At 38.7% G+C, this 22,379-nt stretch overlaps 1 protein-coding gene across 2 annotated transcripts; it reads left to right on the top strand.

The window, feature by feature from the left end:
- The first annotated feature begins 71 nt into the window (after nucleotides 1–71).
- Nucleotides 72–21,747, top strand: pklr (pyruvate kinase L/R). 2 transcript variants are annotated; one of them, XM_014994081.2, is made up of 12 exons: nucleotides 72–138; nucleotides 7,292–7,456; nucleotides 12,006–12,097; nucleotides 12,224–12,355; nucleotides 13,734–13,920; nucleotides 14,765–15,038; nucleotides 16,197–16,347; nucleotides 17,034–17,186; nucleotides 17,283–17,449; nucleotides 20,020–20,086; nucleotides 21,265–21,379; nucleotides 21,458–21,747. In XM_014994081.2, exons 2-12 carry the CDS (start codon nucleotides 7,318–7,320, stop codon nucleotides 21,559–21,561), a joined length of 1,581 nt encoding a protein of 526 aa, XP_014849567.1. In that variant the 5' UTR covers nucleotides 72–138; nucleotides 7,292–7,317; the 3' UTR covers nucleotides 21,562–21,747. The 2 variants fall into 2 exon arrangements, with proteins under 2 accessions (XP_014849567.1, XP_014849566.1); XM_014994080.2 differs by lacking the exon at nucleotides 72–138 and adding an exon at nucleotides 1,994–2,141.
- The last annotated feature ends 632 nt before the right edge of the window (nucleotides 21,748–22,379 follow it).

The following is a 22,379-nucleotide window of genomic DNA, read 5'->3' as shown; positions in this document are numbered from 1 at the left end:
CTCTGTGACTGAACTGTTGTCGTTTCTGTCCATGAGATGGCGCTAAAACTCACGGCTGACACACCCAGTTAATATTTTTTTTCTCACTACTTCCTTCTCACGTTTCAGTCTTTACCTGCCTCTTGCGGCGTCCAACAGGTTGGTCGTTTTTTTTCCGCTCTCAAGATTCAAACTGTGAATGAATCTGTTGTGATGGTCAGTGTGTATAATGTAGGAAACATTCCTGGAATATTTACTTTATTTAAAAGGTAGCTCTGCTGCTTGGAGAGATACCTTTCCTTTTTTTTCTTGGCCGTCTTTTTCCTTTTAAAGTGGGTTAAAGTCAAACACGGAAATATTTCCTGGTATATCTCCTTCTTCCAGCGTCACATTTTCATATTAAATTCAAACCGACTTTGATTTTAACCGCGGCCTTTAGCTCCTTCGTGACAATGTGCAGGCTCAGGTTGCAGACCAAGCTTCCAGTTTTTGGAGCAAAGGTCTGTTTAAGTTAAAGATTTACACGTTGCATCAGTGTGGGACGGTGCGTGGATACCACTCAGCAGAGTAAACTGTGCTTATGAATGGAAAACCTCATTCAGCTGCCATTTATTACACACACGTCTCGCCTAATTTCTTACGCAGCGGGGGTTTGGGTTTTTATACTTCAATGGCAATTTGCTGCTTCGAGTGTAAACAAAACCTGCAGGAAAATGACTGGAAAAAAAAATGCAAGTTTCATTTTTACGCAAGAGACGCTTGTTAAAAAGGTCTCCCAGTTGAAACACCTTTTAACAATCTAGCGAAAAAAATGAACCTAAAGAGAAAAAGTGTATGGATTTGATCAAAATGTTGTTTTTGATATCAAAAACAGCTTTATAATTATAATATTTTCAATTACTTTACAGCAGCAGATTGTGTTTGTGGAATAATAGGAAGCATAAAGGATTTGATTGTCGTGTGAATGCAGTGAATTTTTTTGTAATATGTATGTTAAATTTAATTAAGTTGACTACAAGGTGCGTGGTTGTACTGCTGCCGTTCAGCATTTAAAGTCGTGGGTTCAAATCTTTCTACATGTTTGCTTGTTCTCCCTGTTTGTGCCTGATTCTTTCTGGGTACCCTGAGATTAATTCATCTCCTAAATTGCTGTCAGATACAACTCAGACTGACTGGAATGACTTTTCTCTATTATTTAAAGTCAAACGTTTTCTGTGGCTTTCTGAAAAACATCTGTAGGACATTTTGTCTTGTCCAAGCAACTCTTCAAAACCAGCTGCTGCTGTAAAGTAGGAAACTCTTTAGTATTTCACATTGTGCTGTTTCTGTCAATTTGTCAACAGATGAATCAACATAATGTGATGAACAAAGCAATTAAGACAAGTTAAAATATAACTTTAGCAAGGTGAAATTTATGCAGCAGTTTCTAGTTTTATACTGTAGGGAAGGGGCGTCAAACTCATTTTTGTTTTGGGCCAAATTAAGATCATGAATGCTCTTAAAGGTCCAGTTGATAAAACTTGTTCACAAAGTGTTAAAATATCAATGAATTTTTAAAATTAAATAACATAATTGAACATCTTTTCAGCCCCTCCAGGATTTTGTGTTTTTGTGGTACTAATTTGGAAATATTTGCAATATTTGCGCCTATTTATGACGGAAAATGCAACTTTTTATTCCTCGCTGATGTCAGATTATCGGACTATAATCTGACATCAGTTAAGGCTGAGGCAGCTGTTTAGTTCAAGTAAGAAAGATTTTGACAATTTTTGAGAAAAATCTGCGATAAACTCCCAATTGTAAGCGCAAAAAGTGCGGGGATTTATTGCTTTTCCATGGATTTCCACAATAATTCTCGAGAAACTGGAGGGACTGATTGATATTATTTGGCAGTAAATCATGGTATGTTGACTCAAAGCGTTGACAGTTTTAGCATCATATTGACCCACTCAGGACTAATGCAAATAGTGTGATGTGAGTGGGAGGAGAGAGGAGACGGGGGTCAGAGGGTAAAACTGACCGAAGAGCCTCGTTCTGGTGAGATGGGACTCGGTGAAAGACGAGCGCGCAACTTTGTAACTGAGAAGGATAAATTACACAAATAAAAGCAACACATTAAAACGAGGATTGGCGCTGCTGGATGAATGGTTTTATGAAAATGGGTAAGTCGATCGGTCGCTTAGAATGCAGTAGAAATAGCTTTTTTTTTGTCCCACAGAGGGGAAATTCAGCATCAGATATGTAGGTTCATACGGAAAGCTCCTGAAGTTATAAAAATATCTGAAAAAACAAGCTTAGCAATAGTAACAGTATTAATAATATACTGCACAAGATCATAACGTGAAGATGCTGTGCAGCTTTTAGAGTACATTATACTCACAATCTATGGGAAGTGCAACATGACTTCTTAAAATTTACATAATTTGCATGTGTGTTTCCTTATTTGATGGTGAATAAGGGATTTGACCAAATTGAATCAACATGTTTTAAAGTTTGAAATGCATCATTTTGTTGTATTACATGTTAATGATTCTGCTTTTTAGTCGGTTTGATGGTCAGTGTTGGAGCAGAAACTAGTTTTTCCACCTAATTACATTCAGTGCCTTGCAAAATTAGTCATAGCCTAGAACTCAGTCATTTTCACAAACTGTGTGTTTTTATTCAGATTTTATAGGACAAACCAAAATGACATGGTTTTCAAAACGTTTCTGATTAAAAAATCTGAAAAGCTTCTTCTACCAATAAATGAACTTCAGTCCTGCCAATTGCCTTAATTTAATCAGAGTGTTATTAAACTGTTGTTTGAAGAGCTTAGAGGTTTGCTAGGGAGCAACAAACAGCGTCACCAAGAAACACAGCAGATAGTTAAAGGGAAAATAAGCAGATAATCTTAAAGTTGGGTTATAAATTATTTGACATATATCTGATCTATCAGATTATCATCTGAAAATGGAGAGTTTGGTACAAATGCAAAACTGCCATGGCACTGTGGTTCAACTAAGAGAGTAATCGGAGAAATAACTGGTAACTCTGGAGGAGCTGCAGAGATGGTGGAAAAATCTGATCAAAAGCAATTTATTTATGAAGCACCGTCCCTTTAAAAATAGTCTTTTAAAGGGTTTGTGGAAGTAATAAAATAAAGAATTTAGCTTGAAATAAACCCATGTTCCACAATGAAAAAAATGTATGCATGGGGTGACTTATTCCACATTTTAGGAGCAGCTATCATAAAAACCAGGCATCAACCTGCTTTTTTCAGCAGAACTAAGTGGTTTGATTGCAGCATGTAGAGTCAAAAGGTCACTCAGGTGTGGAGGCGCCAGTCAATTTAAAGATTTAAAAACAGGCAATAAAACTGATTGTTGTGGAGAAGCCAAAATGGGAGTAGTGTGGCTCCACTTGCATGAGTAACCATAAGTAGTACATGATGCACATCTGGCTTTTAGTGATAAAAAATAGACATCAGATGTCGCATTTTGTGTTTAGAGGACACATCAAACATGTGATAGGAGGCGCCCTAGCTCAGGGGTGCACAAACTTTTCCGTGCCAAGGACCCCCCAGTAGCATTAGCTTCTGTCCAGGGACCCCCTTTAAGAACCCGCAAACAATGCAATAAAATACGTACAAATCATCACCTTTTAGCATGTTTTTAATACCATTTCAATAAATAATTTTAACTTATACTTTTATGATAAAGATGGAGAAACAGATTCGATTTTGCGGTAACACTTTATTTGAAGGGGTGTGCATAAGACTGACGTGACACTGTCATAAACATGACATAATATCTGCCATGAACATAAAGGAGTCTTTATGAATGTTTATGACAGTTGTCAAGAAGTGTCATTTGGCAAATAATGACACTTTTAATGCAAAGTTGCTCTAAAAGTTGCATTAAAAGTCCATTAAAAATGCCAACTTTGTATGATTTAGTAAATTATGAAAGTTTAATGCAATGTTGGCATTTTAAATGGACTTTTAATGCAACTTTTATAGCAACTTTGATTTAAAGGGTCATTATTGGCCAAATGACACTTCATGACAACAGTCATAAACATTCATAAAGACTTCTTTATGTTCATGACAGATATTATGTCATGTTTATGACAGTGTCACGTCAGTCTTATGCACACCCCTTCAAATAAAGTGTTATTTTAAAAATGTATGATTACAAAGTTTTTATGTTTTGCATTATTTTACTCCTAGAGCTCCCAAGGGACCATGGCCCCCTCTTTGAAAAACACGACACTACCTAATATGTACCTAATATCTATTTTCTTGGGTAAAACTAACACTTTAAAGCTTTCTGAGCTTATCATCCTCACTGTGAAAGCTGGTGGTGAGAGCATCATGCTAAGGGGACGACTCTCTTCACGCTAAATACCGTCCTGGAATAAAACCTGTTAGAAGACTTCAGACTGAGGCAAGGACTCACTTCCTAGAAGGAGAGAAACACTAGAGGAATGGCTTAAATCAAATCACATTCATGTTTTAAAATGGCCCAGTCAAAGTCCAGACTTGAGAATCGGCTCCAAGACTTGAACTCTGACGTTTGTAGGCATTCTCAGGCATGTTTTTAGAAAGTATCGATACAGGAAACAAACACGCGCCATATTTTTCAGAAGTAAAACATGAAAACCAAATAAACTCACTTATATTTATTCACATTTTTCTGCTATACACTGCCACCTCTGTTCATGAAACATCAATATAATGCACTGTAGCTCTGGGATGTCATGACAAATGGTGGAAAAGTGAAGTTGTGTGAATACTTCGTCTAGACTCTTATCAGTCACGGTGTTTCGGGCCGGACTCGTGTTTTGTAACTCCGGTGTCTTTGACCCGAGCGGTGCTTTATTTATAACCAGCCTTCCAAGAACAGGAATCGATGTGTGTGTTTCCAGGTGCGCGCGCACATCTCCATGTGAGAGAGGACGGGTCTGAGGGAGGAGGATCTCAGTGGGACCTGCGATGATGTGTGCAGCAGAGCGGCAGAACTGGGTCACAGGGAGGTGCAGAGAGGAAGCAAAAACAGGGGAAACTGACAGATTCTGAATCTGCAGGACGGAGGAGCTTTGGGGGTTCATATTATGCTGCAAAGCTCCTAGACAGCAGAGTTTTCCAGGCCACCTGCCTGTTGAGCGTAGAGGACTCTGATGCAGTGTCAGAAATAATGCAGATGCAGTTCCTCCGTTTCCTCCTTGTTTTTATAAACGCAGCCTGCCTCCTTTCCTCACCTCTTCACACCCTGTCGTGTTGCTTGCACTGACCTTGTCTGTCAGTTCTGCCCGCTCGTCTTCATGGCCCATATTCGGCTTTTACTACAGTAGAAAATAAAAATAAACACAGGCCCGACTGACTGTGACATCCTTCAAAATGGATTCAATTATTTGAGATTGATCCCTTCATCAAGCTCTAGAAGGCTTCCGCGTGAAAACCGGAGCTAAGTTTTCTGGTTTGATCTCTTAACTCTTCACCAACAATGGAGAATAGCATGTTGAGTACCACTAACTACTAACTGCTTCTATTTTTAGTCTAAAAATAACAAGAGGGGATCTCTAAAAATTCTTGGAATCAGATTGTTTGCATTGACGAATGAAAAGCAGAGATAAGCAAACAGAAGACCAGCCATTGCCAGTGCAAACTCAAACTTCAAATCGATACTTTCTAGAAACATGGAGCTGTTTTCTTAGAAACAGATGTTACATGTTGAATGCCAGGCTGCAAGGCCGGTAGCAATTTTTCTCTCTGACAGAAACCAGAGGTCCAGCTGGAAGAAAAACGAGCATCAGACTCATCCTTGTTTGGGGGGGACACACAGACGTGAACACGAATGCAGATCTTATTGTGCATCTGCTGCAGCTGCAATAATAAAACCGTCGCTGTGATGAAGAACAGGGAGCTTTTATTAGTCACATAGAGAAGCAGCTTCTACCCTTTCAGTCTCTTTAAAACACACTTTGGTGCTTTTAAGCTTGTTCCAAAGCGGGGGTTGCAACATGAAATGTGCCCCCCAAATGAAGTGGGTCTCTTGTGTTGAAGCAGTTCAAAGCAAAAGTACCAGATTTGCATTTATTAGTTCATTTCTTTAAGCATTAGGTGCCTTAAGTAGACATATGTGAGAGCTGCTGGATTACCAGGAGCCTTAGCAGTGATGTGCACAAAGTGTTTTGCAGAGTTTGACGTGTTTTATTTAGATTTTGTGTGATAGAGTAACACAAATTACCTTATAATCGCAAAGTGGAAGGAAAAGGTTACATATTCCCTTCTGTTGTCTCTGCAATAGCAAAATCTGAAAAGTGTGGCTCACACCCTCCTGCTTAGTTCAATGCTTTGTAGAAATATAATTTGCTGTGATTAGAGCTGTGAGTCTTTAGGAATTTGTTTTAGCGTTAACTGAGCTGGATGAATATCTGGACTTTAACTAGACCATTCTAACACATCAATATCCATTGTGGCTCTGACTGCCGGATTTATACTGGGGTTAAATTACTTTGTTCAGGAGAACCGGCAACACTTTATCTTTTTTATGAGTAGCAGAGTAGAGGGGGGCAAATACAAATGGCAGACACATTTCGGTTTTGATCAGCAAATTAATGTGGAAAAATACATTTCTAGTATTTTGTGACACGTTTGTAGCAAAGCAAAATGTGAGAGTTTATGGGGTGTAAATACTTTTACACACCGCTGTATGCGAAGCTTTGTGACTGAGTTAATCTGTGACGCTTTTTCTCCATTTTACCACTTTATTTCTAACAGATGGAAGATTTATTTTCCTTTTCCTCTGAAACATTCATAACATCACTCTGACAACAAAAACAAGAAAGTTTCAACCACATTGTTCCATCATATCTTCCCTGAGCATCTTGAACGCACCATTTATCATTTTCTGACGTTCTGCTCCACTGAAGAGGGAAACATTATTTCACAACAAATGTCTTGTGCACCTTTTAGTCGCCTGGAAAACCTTCTGCTTTGAACGACTCACCTCATTTATTACCTTTGTACTCTCAGTTTTCAGACGCCCTTTAAGTGCTCATCAAAGAATATCTGCAGAGCAGTGGCGTGTGGCTCATATCATCAGCTGCTAAACACAGATGAATGTCAGCATGTAATCCTGTGTGACCCCTGCAGGTGGTTGTTAATGTCAGGCCAGCGTCTCGGTGAAAATTAGAAATCGCTCATTCTTCGTTTATCGCAGATCCAGATCTCACTTTGCACCCTTCGTTCATTTTCACAGCTGGAGTTTGCAGCCGAGCTTCCGCGATTAGCTTCTCCCCTCTGACGATGACGCTCTCCCTGTCCCCTCAGCTCTCATCAGGCGCTACTCGGATGTGATGACAATGCCGGACTCTTTCATTCAGCGCCAGCAGCTGGACGCCAGCATGGCTGACACCTTCCTGGAGCATCTCTGCCTGCTGGACATCGACCAAGAGCCGATCACGGCCCGCAACACCAGCATAATCTGCACCATCGGTGGGTGTCACAACCGGCCCAGACGGCGGGTTTAGGCTCTTAGGTTCGTTTTCTGGCAGCTGTCATGGCCGACTTCCTGTCACAACAGACATGTCCAGCTGTCAGCGCACTGGCAGAGTTTGTTGGTCAGGAGTTGCAGCAATAAGTCATCAGAAAATGAGAAGAATAGTTTGAAGGAAAAGTTATTCTGGGGTTTTTTCTTGTTAGTTTTTTTTTATTCTTCCTCATCACGAAGAATAAATACATGGAACTGATTATTATCTACTTTCATTTTCTTATTTTACAGACAAAAAGTCAGATTAGTCTCAAACAACAAATTTGCTCTGTTTAATTTTAAAATAATATTTTTTGCTTTGTATTTCAACATTCTTGAGTTTGATCCAACAAAACATTTTTATTATTTTAAACAGTCAAGGCTGGGTGTTGCACAGGTTTATGGGAAACTTCCAGGCTTGGCTGAAGGTTTTTGGTAAATTGAAATGCTTGTCTTAAAAACAGACACAATGTCCACTGCCACTCACTTCTTCAGATGATTTTATTTTCTCTGAGTCTTCGCTTGATGAATTAGAAAATACCATTCACTTATAAAGTCTTTCTGTCTGTTCTGTTAAAAACTTTCTGCAAGGCACAATGCATCATTTTTACCAAACCTCCAGTCTAGCTAGTGTCAGATGTTTTTATTCATGGGAATGAAAATCTTAATGTTGGGCTTGCGGTGATCTATTTGATTTTTCAGGGAGGAATGAGCTCACGACACACACTTTCAGTGAATTTAGAAAACCGGGAATTATGAACAAAAGTTTAAATTTTAATTGTGGACTTGCGTCTGATCAAACCTCTGCGTTTTGAGTTAAACATAGACAGCATACTCCTGCAGAATTAGTAAAGATAATTCAAATTGGTCATTTACTGAAACATTTCTGACTTCTAGGTGTTGGTCACCAGTTTTTTTGGTCTCATTTTATGTTGGCCTTCTTCATTCAGTCCAAAACTGTTCTTGATTTTTATGTTTACAAGAAACAAGCTCCAAAGTGAACAGCTTCAGCAGCTTGACTGCAATTTGAATCTGCTCACCTGGACAAACCAGATCCTCTCTGGTTGTCAAAATGCTGGATCTGTGATAAGAAATCAATACATTTTATCGTTACAAATCCAACCAGATATATGTCAGGATCTTATTGATGGCTACAATGTCCTGACAAGGTTTATTTATAAAGAACATTTTACTAACGGTGCTCCACATATTTGGACCTGCATGTATAAATTTGCTCATTGAAACTGTATGTTGGAAGCAAACAATGGTTAAAGTGAGTTATCTTTAACATCGTATCAGTTTAAACATCCCCAGAGACAGACTTTTACTAACATGCCATCTCTGTGACGTTAATTAAAAATTATTCAGGGACAGATATCCCTGCATGTGCTCAGAACCACTAAACGTGATTAACTCCGTCCAATAATTTATGGGAAGATTAGGCTCTGCCAGTCTAAAACCTCTGCAAATCTAATTCATAAATATGGTATTAAAAATAATTTAGCAACTGAGAGTGGAGATTGTTCCTCTGGTCTGTTGAATCAGCCTTTAAAATGATTTTGGATAGTTATGGACAGAGCTTCCTCTATGCAGGACAGCAGATACGCTGCAGACAGAACAAAAAGCACCTAAACCCATTTGGGTTCAGTGGTGGAGATGACATATGGCTGAAGGCACAGCTGTGAAAGGAGCATTAGTATTGAATTATAAAGACAGACTGTGCAACAACATATGTTTCCAATAAATCCGCCCAGAAAAAAGATCTACTTTACAAAAAGAACCACGAAGTTTGGAGCTTTAATCAGTTTGGAGAGTCTTACAGGCAAATAACCTGGACAATTATTCTGCTAAACGGTGGAGAGAGAAGTTGAATGAAGGGGAGGAATGAATGATGAGAATAATAAGGATGAATATTGCACTGCAGCGATTTGATGCTGAATGAAACTGGACTGTAATTAAATCAATTTGATTGATTTGGGCATTGTGTAACTGAATCAGACTTGGGCTTGTTTTTGTATAGTTATGTGAGGAACTGGTGTACTAATGGGCTTGCATCAACCCCATGTCTCACTCCACTTTATATTAGTAAGAAATCCAGAGGCTGTTTAAGCAACAGTGAATGGAAGCAGCTGAAAGTCTCACTGATAATACCTACCAGCATTTTCTCAGGGAAAAACACCACACCACTCAAACTCCAAGATCTGTCTGCAGTAGCACTATGAAAACCTCCTCTTAAAACAAATCCTACACATGTTCTGGACGGAAAATGTTGGAATCAACATCTGTTGTTCATTTGGCCCAGACATCGAGGATAAAAGGAAAATAAAACAGCTATTTACCAACAGAGGAGATGTTCACTAACTTGCACAAATCTTACTGATTTTGGGTGGAATTAAGGGAAAAACTGTAAAATAAAGTATATGATGTACATCTAATTTTATTTTTTTATTCAAATTAGTCAGAAAACTCTTTCCTTTGTTGATGTTTTTTAAAGCGACCAAAGTATCAAAGCGTCACATTTCATCCAAAGAGTGATGGATTCACGGTCAGAGATCAGACATAAATGTATAGATCTGAAAATATATTTGGAACGTGATCATATTTAATTAATAGGTGTATTGATCTTATTGGTTATTTTATTTAGCCTTTGGTTAAACCATTCATTTAGTTTATGGTTAAATGTACTAAAACAATTGTTTTTTTTTGTAAATTTTTGTCGTAATAATGTCTCTTTAATTGTGACGCAGTGCATGATGGGAGTAGAAAGTTCATGACCCGTAAAGAGAGAACTCAAACCGTGGATTTCGTTTAATAAGGTTGCACAAAAACGAAAATCTATGTGCGTTTGTAAGTTCTTTTTAAGGGTGCAACATAAACAACGAAAAACACAAACATGACGGACATTATTCATGGAGGCGGTCATAATTTTATTATTATTGTAAAAAAAAAAACTGTTGGCAGTGTTTAGCTACTCGTTAATTCAGCATTTTCCTGTTGCTAAGGTCTTTAATGTCAAGAAAATAATTAGTTTTCTGTTTAAAACAGGCGGTTTTGCTAATGCTGGGTTTCTTTTTAGGAGAGATTCTCTTATTTGCTTCAAAAGAAAATGGAAAGACCAGCTGGGATTTATTGATATTTCATGCTATTAACATTTCCAGGTGATTTAACCTTTAAGCATAAAATCTGTCATTCCAACTGAATTGAGTTAGATTGAAGTTTCATGCTGAAATCCCTCACGTTTAATTTCTTTTTCAAAATTGAGGAATGAATAAATGAGGGGTTAAATCAGAGGAGAAAGTGTCCAGTCATCAGTCTTGGTCCCTTGAACCTTCCTGGATCCCAGCCTCGTTAAGAGACTCTAACAGTTTGAAGTTTCACTTTAAGCATGAACAGACTTACTGCAGCTGAAGAAACAACTCAGACAGTTATTCACACCCACAGCTAATTTAGTGTTCTCGTTTACTGTGATCGGGTTATGTTTGGCCTGTGGGAGGATAACCGAGCAGCCAGAGAAAAACAGTGAAAGCACTTAGCAAAAACTGCAAACTCCACTCAAAAATAGATGTTAGAAGCCTTGCTAACATAAAGCCACTGGAAAATGGAGGATAAAGTCCAATAAAAAAGTAAATCAACTTGATTCCTTTGAAAATGATGTAACATAAAGAGGAAACACAACACTCTAACAAAGACGACACAACACTCTAACAAAGACGTACATAAACCTTTTAAATGTTACAATAGCCGTGTTTTAATTAATGCTCATTTTGAAGTGACGGTTTAGAAAAGATTGGCAAAATTCAAAATAACTTCCTCAATTTTGCAAAAAGGTTTTTACGCTCGCTTCAGCTGGTTTTTGCCTTTCCGAAAGTGTGAATACGCTAAAGAGTCAGACAAGAACAAACCAATTGGTCAGTAGTAGAATAATCTGGAAAGGAGAGGACAAAAACTGAGATTATAAATTCAGAGATGAGTGGAAACAGGTGAAGTACTTGACCAATGCAGAACAGCTGCAAAGGAGCAACTGAGGAAGGATGGCAAAAGGAAATGACAAAACAGGAAACAGAGGAAACTAATTAGACACAGCATGGCCTCATACAAAGCCAAAAGTGAGAAAGTAACTTGAAAGCAACACCAAAATAAAACAGAAACTACATCAAGAAATAGTCAAAAAAGTAAATAAAACCAGCAGTATACATAATCAATTCCTGACGATGCAAATTTTTCCTGAAATTATTTTAAATGAGCAAATAGCACAAAAAAACCCTGTTGTGTATGCTTTTAAAATACACAATTCTTATTTAGAAAAAGCGTAAAACAGGGATCCTTGTGTTCCGCAGGTTTTAAATGAGACTCTGCTTCACCACAGCCGAGTCTAATAATCAGGTCTTTAGCAGAACTTATCTGGAAAACTTGATATAAAATAAACTTCATTTATTGAAAATACAAGATGAAGAACTGATTCCTTTGATTGGTGATCAGTTTCTTGCTCTAATTATGATCTGCGTCATTTCTAAGGCCCAGCATCTCGATCCGTCCCGAAGCTCCAGGAGATGGTCAAGGCGGGGATGAACATCGCTCGCCTAAACTTCTCCCATGGATCTCATGAAGTGCGTGAATCGCAGTGATTGATGCTTTCCTCTGCTCCCCATTTCAGAATCCAACAGCCTGCACACTACGGTCATGCCGTTGGTTTTGCACTCAGTCGTAAATTACTCTTGTTCTCTGCCTTCTAGTATCACAGCGAGACCATTAAAAACATCAGGGAGGCAGTGGAGACCATAACATCTGACCCTTTGTATTATCGAGCGGTGGCCATTGCTTTGGACACGAAGGGCCCAGAGATCCGCTCTGGTCTGGTGAAAGGGGTGAGTGTGCATAAAGAAGTGCAGGAAATCTCTTCTCCCTGGCGCCGTGGTTTGTTACAGGTTGTTATTTCTGCTGGAGAAACAACAGCTGTGGGCGTGAGCTGCTTAGCATTTTCATCATCATTGTACTGTGTTGTGTGTGATTCTGCTGCCTTCAGCCTACTGTGCAGAACAAATACCTCCAAGGTGTTGGCAGACTCCTCATGCCTTGATTAGCTGACAAGATGCACTGTGTGAAAAGTGATCCCCGCTTCGTTTGTCTCATCAATCGGTTTAACAGTTTGTCTGGAAGATTAAATGGCTTCTAAGTCTCTAGCAGTTAATGATAATCAGAAATATACAATTTAGCATGCGAGGATTATTGTTTCCTCTCATGGTGGCTGACGAATGAAGCAACTCAACACAACAGCAACTTTACACAAACATCAGCTGAGATGATTGCATTTATCCAAGAGAGAAGCTAGTAAATTTAGAAAATCACACATTGTGAGCTGAATCTTCACCTCTTGTTCAGCTGGTTCTTGTAGGAAGTTGGAAAAGCAGAAAATTAAACCCTGCAATGTCCAGGACGTTGAGTCAGATGCCCTGGAATAGTTTATGGTTGCCCTTTAACAGCCAGTCAACTCGAGCAGACTTTGCCTGTTTATTCATTCTGTTGCAGTCGTAAAGGTTCATCCTGTATCTGGTAGGTTTCTGGTTCGAACCCCTGTTTCTTCTGGTTCAGTCACTTTGCTGTTGCTTCCTTGGTTGAGACTTTATGAAGCACGACACAAGTGCAGCCAGATAACTAGCACAGTAGTTTTCAGAATTGATATTGCAGAATATGTAGCTTAATGCTGCTGTTTACGGTTTTTCACCCGCTCTCACTTATTAACAAAGCAGAATAATGTGGCTGTTATCTTACTATGATTGTTATTTATGCTCCTAATTCTTTGTGAGTAAAACATCAGCGCCTCTCCTTCTACTTGCATTATGTTGAGAAACAAGTTTTGTCAAAGCCCTGCAGCTTTGAAGTCAATCATTCTCAGGCTGCGATCCTGACAGGGTGCGAACTTGACAAAAACAGGCGTCAGCTCGATTTAAATGCAGGGGAAAGACTCCGCACGTGAGACAAATATTCCAAGTGACACCATGTGGACACTGAAATAAATATTTATTTTGAAGAAAACTGGAGCTTCCTTCTGGAATGTGTCTGCTTGTGATTTATTTTATGGAGATTTTGAAGCCATTTCATGTCAACTCCTCCCATCTACAAGTTTTGCCAGAAGAATGACAAAACATGCTTCTGGTTTCTAAAAATGTTTTTCCAGTCTGTCAGTCCCTGTCAGGTTTTGTGTGTGTGTGTGTGTTTGTGTTTTACGTCTGTGTTTTTGTGCAGAAAGTGGAAGAAGAGGTGGAGCTGGCGAAGGGCAGCCATGTGCGAGTCGTGACTGCAGAGAGTGACAAAGACAAGACAGATGGGAAGATAATCTGGGTGGACTATCCCAACTTGCCTAAAGTCCTGGAAAAGGGAAAAAGGATTTACATCGATGACGGCTTGCTTGCACTCAAAGTAGTAGAAATAGGTAACATGCATTTTATTATCCCCACTTTTTATTGGTTAAACAATCTAAATGCAAGCAGAAAGTCAAAAAATAGTAAGCTATAGAAGTGTTTATATATTGCTATTGTAAGACTGGGCTTTTAGATATTTATATTTTTTGCACTTTTGATTGTTTTTATTCAACAAAATGAAAATTGGTCTCAACCAAAAGTGCATGGTTAACAGTCTCAACTGGACATGTAGAGAAATTCAACATGGCTTCCAGCTGGTTCTGATCGGCCCGTCATCAACAGCATGAAGGTATTTTAAATTTCCCAAGTCTTTGAAAGTTTTCCAAATGTTTAGTTTTTGACTCCTAATGGAACTGGGACCAATAGAATAATAATAATAAAAAAAAACTAAAATAATGGACTAATCATCAAAAATGTTGATATTTTGTTTTCATTATTTGCTTAAACTTAGTTTTTTCTGTAAATACACGTGTGTACAAATATGGTCATCCCGTATCCAGCAGGTAAAATAAATATTGAACACATCATTCTTAGTAAACATATTTCTAAAGTTGCTATTGACATTAAATTTTCATTAGGTGTTGGTAACAACCTAAATAAACTATACATAGAAAGAAATCAAAACAATTAGTTCAGAAATTAAGTAATGTGTAATAATGTGAAATGACACAGGGAAAAGGTATTGAACATGTTTACTGATATTTATTACAAAAGCCTTTGTTGGTAATGACAGCTTTAAGCTGCACGTGTTGTTCAGCTGTGATTTTGACCCATTCTTCCACCCAGAGACTTAAATCTTGAAGGTTTGCAGCAGAGCTATTACTCTTATCCTTCATGCTGGTCTTGCTCCTGCAGGTCCGGACTGGGTGGACACGGTGGTGGAGGCCGGCGGCGTTCTCTGCAGCCGTAAAGGCGTCAACCTGCCCAGCTGCGACCTGATCGGCCTGCAGGCGGTCAGCGCGCAGGACGAGGCCGACCTGAAGTTCGGAGTGTCTCACGGCGTTGACATCGTGTTCGCCAGCTTCATCCGTTCGGCCCAGGATGTGAAGGACGTGCGTCGGGCTCTGGGGCCTCACGGTCGACACATCAAAGTGATCAGCAAGGTGGAGAGCAGGCAGGGAGTTAAGAAGTAAGTAAGTTGGCAGGAATGTGTTTCTAAAGTGAAACCATTTGGGCAACAGAATCTGCAGGCAGCATGTCTAATAATTAGACGGTGACAGGACTCATAAATCTGTAATTGACGGTGGTCTGCCGCCTCCATCAGCCTGGAAGTGAGGATCGTTTGTCAGCCGTGGATTTGACGTGTTTGATAAGCGAGCGGTGTGGTTGTCTGTGTAAGTTATTGCTGCCATTAAAAAGATCAGACACAGTTTATGTCACACCTCGGCTGCCTGCGTTACTTATCTGATGCTCTGCTGCACCTGGCAGCTGACGACCCAGCTTTACTTACACTGACTCCGTCTTTTAATGCTCGGAGAGAAACGCACATTTTGTACATTTTCTGATTAACCAAATGTTGCACATTCCTCTGGACTGGAGTATTTTTTTTATTACTACAGAGAGTTTATGTTAAAATATGCACTTGCTGTACAATATTTTTACTTTTTATGATGTTTTTGAATATATTTTTTATATTTTCTCTGAGTCTTTTTGATGGTATTGCCTGTTGCTTTGCTGCTGTTCCACAGAAAAAGTCCACATTGTGGGACAATAAAGGATATTTGTAATTCTATAAAATATTTCCTACTGCTTTTTCTTGCATTTAAAGCTCATATATGAATTATTTTAATTTAATACAAGCTGTTTAGAAATTATTTTATTTTATTTTATTACAACCTGTGTTAACCATACTTTTAAGTATATCTTAAATTATTGTGAAAATACATTTATTTTTCATTTTATTAATTTTTGTTGTTGTTTTTTTTCTCAATTATGTGATGTCAGGAAATAATTTTATTTATTTATTTATTTTCAAATTGATTCATGGTTGTTTATTGTTAGAATTCATGCATTTAAGGTATTTTTTTAATGAAATATAAATTATATTTTTTTAAAAACTAAATTAAGTCAAATTTGATTAGAGATGAAATTTGAATTGTATTACATCTTGTTTAAATATAGTTCATTATTAATATTGTGTGTTTTCTCATGTAAATGATAAGTACTATTTGTTTTATTTTCAAATTTTCGACTTTAAACAAACTTAACATAATTCAGATGCGTTAAAATATACTATTTATATTATAAATAGCATTTCTCCTCCTGACGGTTTTTATTTCCGTGTCAGCTTTGAGGAGATCCTGGCGGAGAGTGATGGTGTGATGGTTGCCAGGGGTGACTTGGGAATTGAGATCCCTGCTGAGAAAGTCTTCATCGCCCAGAAGATGATGATTGGGCGCTGCAACTCTGCTGGAAAGCCCGTCATTTGTGCCACACAGGTCAGAGCGCAATCGTAGCCACGTGAAAGGATGCAGAAGTGATAAAATGTCGACTTGTAACGGTAGCTTTAGCTTCTCCAACATCAAACAAGTCAGTGGAGACCTGCATTGAAGATGCTGATTAACCTTCTCCTCCAGCATAATGCACCAATGAGCAATTTTTCTCTCGTACCCGTCTCATCTTTCTTGCACAAACCCAGCCAGAGACATGCATGCTTCCACGCTCCTGCAGCCATGTTGAGTCACAGTGCTTCATCTTGTTTATGCTCCCGCTCTTGACTCGCGGTGACAGCGTTATAGCAGGTTTGCTACTCGAGACCTAAGCTCACAAAACGGCTCCCACACACCTACACACAAATCAGCGTTATCTGCAGCTCCCTCACTGCTGCTGCAGGAAATATGGTCTCTGTTAGGCGACGCTGCAAGCTGTCTCATTTTCCAAACGCCTGCCCGTCTTATTGACTCGTGTCGTTTCGTGCCCGGTTCACTACTAATGATCTTCGAAGTTCATACTTGATTGCCTCTGCATGAATGATCTCTTATTTCCCTTTCATTGTTGTGCAATCTATCTACAAAACCCCCTACTTTCTCTTTTGGATATTTTACCACTATCTGTTTCGTCAATGTTTTATTCTGTGATTAAGATTCTTTAAAGGTGGGAAATTGTGCGCTTAATGTGTTTTTAGATGTTGGAAAGCATGGTCTCTCACGCACGGCCGACCCGAGCGGAGAGCAGCGACGTGGCCAACGCCGTGCTCGACGGAGCCGATTGTGTGATGTTATCTGGGGAGACCGCCAAGGGACAGTTTCCTCTAGAGGCAGTAGCAATGATGCACTCAGTAAGTCTCACAGTGTGCGAGTTTGGTCCGTTTTGCTTCATTCCCATTAGAAACACTCATTTTTTCTGTTTGCTGTTCACATTTGCTCTACGCTAGATCTGCAGGGAAGCTGAGGCCGCCATCTACCACCAGCAGCTGTTCGAGGAGCTGCGTCGGCTCACCCCTCTGTCCTCTGACCCCACAGAAGTCACTGCAATTGGAGCCGTGGAGTCGTCCTTCAAATGCTGTGCAGGGGCAATTATAGTCCTCACCACCAGCGGCAGGTAAGCCGTCGCCCCACTTGCATAAAAGTTCGTGTTTACTTTCCATTTCCTTAAATATCTGTTCACTTCTCATTCAGTCTCTGTTAGGCAGAAACATATTGTGATGACAATCCTAACCTATATGCAAAGGTTCAGATCACTAGTATGACACGACTCTTAGATGTGTTACCAAATCTATGTACACAACCACAATCCAACTGCCTTGAGTATTTTATCTAGAGCATCTCAGTGTCACAATTTGCTGAATTTCCTTGGACTTTTGGGTGATTTCTGCACCTCTAAGGCTTTAAGATGGCCTGTTATGCTTCTTTGAACAGGTTAGGACTATAACAAAACGATAATCTTTACATTTTTTGTACAAAATCATTCTTAGATAATGAGATTTCAGTCTGGTCAGTTCTGCCAGAATGAGTTGCTTTAAGGGCCTCTTGTAATTTTAAATCCAAATAAGCTGCTGCTGCCCCCCCCCCCCCAACTCAACGTTTCCACCGCCTGTTAAAACGGCTGCAAACAAACAATTTTACAACTGTAAAACTTTGAAAAGCAGAAATGGAGCCTACAGCACAATTAACAAGAATGCAGGAAGGGGTTTCTGGATGGTGAGACAACAACAAAGCACATGTCTATTTATTTATTTATTTATTTATTTATTTATTTATTATCTATCATTTTTTAAGCACTTTGACTGTTTTTAGAAGCAGTTGAAACCCAAATGAAAATACAAAAACATGCAAGAAGATTTTTTTGTCTTTCAGAAAAGGTTCCCTTAATTGTCATAATTTTTTGCATACTGTGCTCAGCTTATAAGAAACTGGGTGTTGGTTGGTGAAAATGTTTTGTTTCTGCCAGTAAAAAATACCCAACAAATAAATCTGAGTAACTCTCACTGCAGATAAATGAGTCAGCTTTTCTAAAATGACAGATGCTGGTCGTTTCTTATTATGTCATGGTTGCTGGGTGCCTCAGATGGGCAAAGCAAGAACAGCGACAGATCTGGCACCAGATTGAAGACAAATATCTCACTCCATGATGCCAGGAAAAATGATCCAAATCAGAGTCTGGCAATCAGAGGCAGACATTTGAAGGCAAAATAAACTTTTATTTCAGTTGTAAATCCACTATTTTCACACCTATAACATCTCCAGGATCAACTAATTTATTACCAGGAGTTCAGGGAGAGAAGAAGGCAAAAGATTTGGAGTTTAATAACTAGGTGTCAAACAGACCATCACAGAGAAAAACAAAAACACAAAAAGAAATCAGGATTTAACTGTGATTTATACGGCCCTCTAAATTATAAACTAAACACAAAGTGTGCTTAAATACCCAGATAGCACAGAATGATTGAAACAAGATTGAATCAATGTCAGCCAGAAACATTGAATCAGCGTTGAAAGCTGACATTGAAAAAACATTGAAAGTGGTTGGTGACTTGTATGTTGAATCAACGTTAGGGTTTCAACCATAACTGACATTATATCAATGTTGATTCAACCATCATCTGAACGTGGAATTGGAGATTTATTGCAGATTTTTCTCAAAAAATGTCAAAAACTTTCTTGCTTGTGCTAAACAGCTGCCTCAGCCTAAATTGATGTCAGATTATAGTCCATGACCTACACAGCGAATAATAAAAGTCGCATTTACCGACATAAATAAACGCAAATATCACAAATATTTCCAAATCAGTGCCACAAACACTTTGATTTTTATTGCAAAAAATCACAAAGCAATCGTGAAATCCTGGAGGGACTGAAAAGATGTTCAAGAATATTATTTAATTTTAAGAATTCATTGATATTTTATCTGTTTGCGAACAGGTTTTATCAATACATTCTGGCAGAACCGGCCCTTTAAGAACATTCAGGATCTTAATTTGGCCCAAAACGAAAATGAGTTTGACATCCTTGATCTAAACGGTTGTAATGCAAGCAACAGTGATCACTGTTCATAATCGGAGGCAATGTGGATTTGCAGCATTTCCTAAAACACAAAGCTAAGGCTTGAAAACCTTCCAGTGGGTTAGAAGTCACAGTAGCCGACACCGAAGTGTTTGTTCCCTTTGACTAGGCTTTTAGTCCCTTAATCAATGAAATCATCATTTGAACTCTGCATTTTGTATTCATTTATTTGGGTTATTTTTGTGTGATGTTCAAATGTCCTAAATCAGTAAGAAATCTGTAAGGCGACAGACTGCTAAAGCCTCGGCGGATCATTAAGCACTGAGGAACAAAGGTACAGTCTGACTAACAATGAGGAAATTCACATTTACATTCATCATCTGCCTTCACAGCAGACAACAGATGGGAGTGTTATGGGAAGAAAACTAGAGAACCTTTGCTTCCAGCATTAATGCTTCAGACACAAATCACCTGAAATTATCAGATGATAAACTCATCTGATAATTGACAGCAGACTGTTGTTCCTCTCTTACATTAGACACATGGAAACCATTAGATTTAGAAGAGACACAGTGAAGTTAAATGAATGATCTGTGCTACACAACGCTAAAATCTACCTTTTATATATTTAATTAAAAGTTCTGTCCTTCTCTCCACCTTTCTGTCCAGGTCAGCGCACCTCCTGTCCAGATACCGGCCTCGCTGTCCAATCATCGCCGTCACCAGAAGCCCTCAGGTAAACTTTGATAAACTCAGAGATAAACGCTTGTGTATTTGTCTCGGATTAAATTACAGCTTAATTGTTGATGAATCATCCATCTTTTCAAAAATAAAAACAAAACAAACTGAGCAATGTGCGATACAGTCATTATTTACTCTCACCGTCTGTTGCTGTAAATATTGACGGTGTGGACACGTCAGAGTGAAAATTAAAGGAAGTTATCTGCAGATAAAACCGGAAATCCTATAAAAAACATATTTAATCTTCTAAAATCCTCTGGAGGAAATAGAACTTCAAGTTGTTTACTTAAATATTATTGTATCAGTCAAATCAAATCAGTTTTTATGTGTATGGTGCCATTTTACTTCAGCATTAAAGGATGTTAAATTAGAATTACTCATCGAATGCAGACAGAGTTATAATAATAACAATTTATCATTAGGTAATTTCCTCAATAAGTAGTTTGACACTCCTCTAGGCTGCAGAAGACTAGAAGGTTTCAACTTCAAGCAGAACAACAACTTGTACAACCAAAGGTGCCATGTAATAACTGGGAGTGCCACATTTTTCAAGGTTTTATTTCCAAATAATAATTGCACGGTTGAAAAAAAAAAAGGTAACTCTTTATACGAAGGGATGAGCATAAGACTGACATGAGACATGAAACATGACACAACAGTCATGAATATGAAGGAGCCTTCGTAAATGTTTGCGACTGTTGTAACTATATTTCAGCAAATAATGACACTTTTAATGCATGAAAGTTAATTAAAAGTGTCAACCTTGCATTATTCAGTAAATAATGAGACTTTTAATGTAAAGTCACATTAAAATTTGCATGAAAAGTCGATTAAAAATGTCAACTTTGCATTAAAAGTGTGTTTATTTACCGAATGACACTTCATGACAACTGTCATAAACATTCATGAAGACTTCTTCATGTTCATGACTGATGCTCCGTCATGTTTACGACAGTCTCATGTCAATCTTATGCACACATCTTAAAGTGTTACCAAAAACATGATTAAGTTTAAAATTACGGATCGCTCCATGTTGGTCTGTCTTAAAAAAATACCAGTATAATAAAAAAGATTTTTGCTTTGTTTCGAAAAGGCTGCAGGAGTGTGAACAAATCCAAACACTGGAAGGGCAAAGATTTTAAAGTAGAATAAAAATGACTGCATCTTCCTCAGGTGGCGCGTCAGTCCCAGCTGCTGAGAGGCGTATTTCCTGCTCTTTTCCACCCTCTTCCTGCTCCCGTCTGGGCCGATGATGTTGACAACAGGGTCAACTTTGGCATGGAAATAGGTCAGTGTGTGTGACTGATGTTTGCTCCCATCTCCTTCCTCTTGAATTTAAATCATTTCCACTAGCATTTCTCTGCAGGGAAAGCAAGGGGATTCTTCAAGTCGGGAGACATGGTGATTGTGGTGACGGGCTGGATCCCAGGATCCGGTCACACCAACATCATGAGGGCGGTGAGCGCCTAGCAGCTACGCCTCTGTACCGGATCCTAAATCTGACCCCCAGTCTGCGCTGGGAAGGCTTTATGGTGAATGTAATTGGTGAATGTGGTTTTCACTACAGCACTGTCGCAGTTTGAGGTATTACGAGGAAACGTGCACTGCATCTCATGTGTGATGAATGACTCCTTCAAATAAAACTTGAAGCTTGAACTGCGGCTGACCTCTCATTGTTGTCAGGAAGCTAACTGAAGCTAACTTTAGCATGCATTAAAGTCAGATTTTATCTGTGTGTCTGTCCATGTAACACGTTGCTACTATTTATAAAGATAAAGATAAGCCTTTTACTCACATTTCTGAGCATATTTCTCTTCAAACTTTTTTTTTTTTAGCAAATATAAGCAGCTCTGTGTGATATATTGAAAACATTTTGGGAATTTCCTTTGTAGATGATCAGAGATGATCTTCCTCTCCACTAATGATCAAGTTTGTGGCATCGTTTCTTTTCTTCTAGAGATATCGACGCCCTCCTCCTCTTCCTCCTCCTCCTTTTCTTTTATTAGTGTGTGTTTGCATATTTAACATTCCCACGAATCCTCTTCTGCAGTTTATTCAACCCTCCATCTGCAAACACACAACCTCTCTCCTTCCTCTGTGAGCCATATTCTTTCTAGCAAATTACCTTTAATCCTCAAGGACTTTTGCATTTACCTCTTCTAAGAATACGCTGTACGATCTGCAAACATAGACTTAAAAGAATAAAGAAACATACAAAGATATGTTCAAAACACAACCATAACACAAAAACAAGGAGAGAAACTCAGGAGTCAGGAAAACGAGTCTGT

This window comes from Poecilia mexicana, unplaced genomic scaffold (genome assembly GCF_051168715.1).
Source record: "Poecilia mexicana isolate PSO_F unplaced genomic scaffold, ASM5116871v1 scaffold_16, whole genome shotgun sequence".
Lineage (NCBI taxonomy): Eukaryota > Metazoa > Chordata > Actinopteri > Cyprinodontiformes > Poeciliidae > Poecilia > Poecilia mexicana.
The sequence above is the reverse complement of the archived record's forward strand: the minus strand, read 5'-3'. Positions and strand labels throughout refer to the sequence as shown.

Coding starts and splice junctions, on each gene's coding strand:
- pklr (XM_014994080.2), top strand. CDS start 2,120: ATGAATGGTTTTATGAAAATGG. Junction 2,142..7,291: donor GAATGGTTTTATGAAAATGG/GTAAGTCGATCG, acceptor CTGTCCCCTCAG/CTCTCATCAGGCGCTACTCG. Junction 17,450..20,019: donor GTCCTCACCACCAGCGGCAG/GTAAGCCGTCGC, acceptor CTTTCTGTCCAG/GTCAGCGCACCTCCTGTCCA.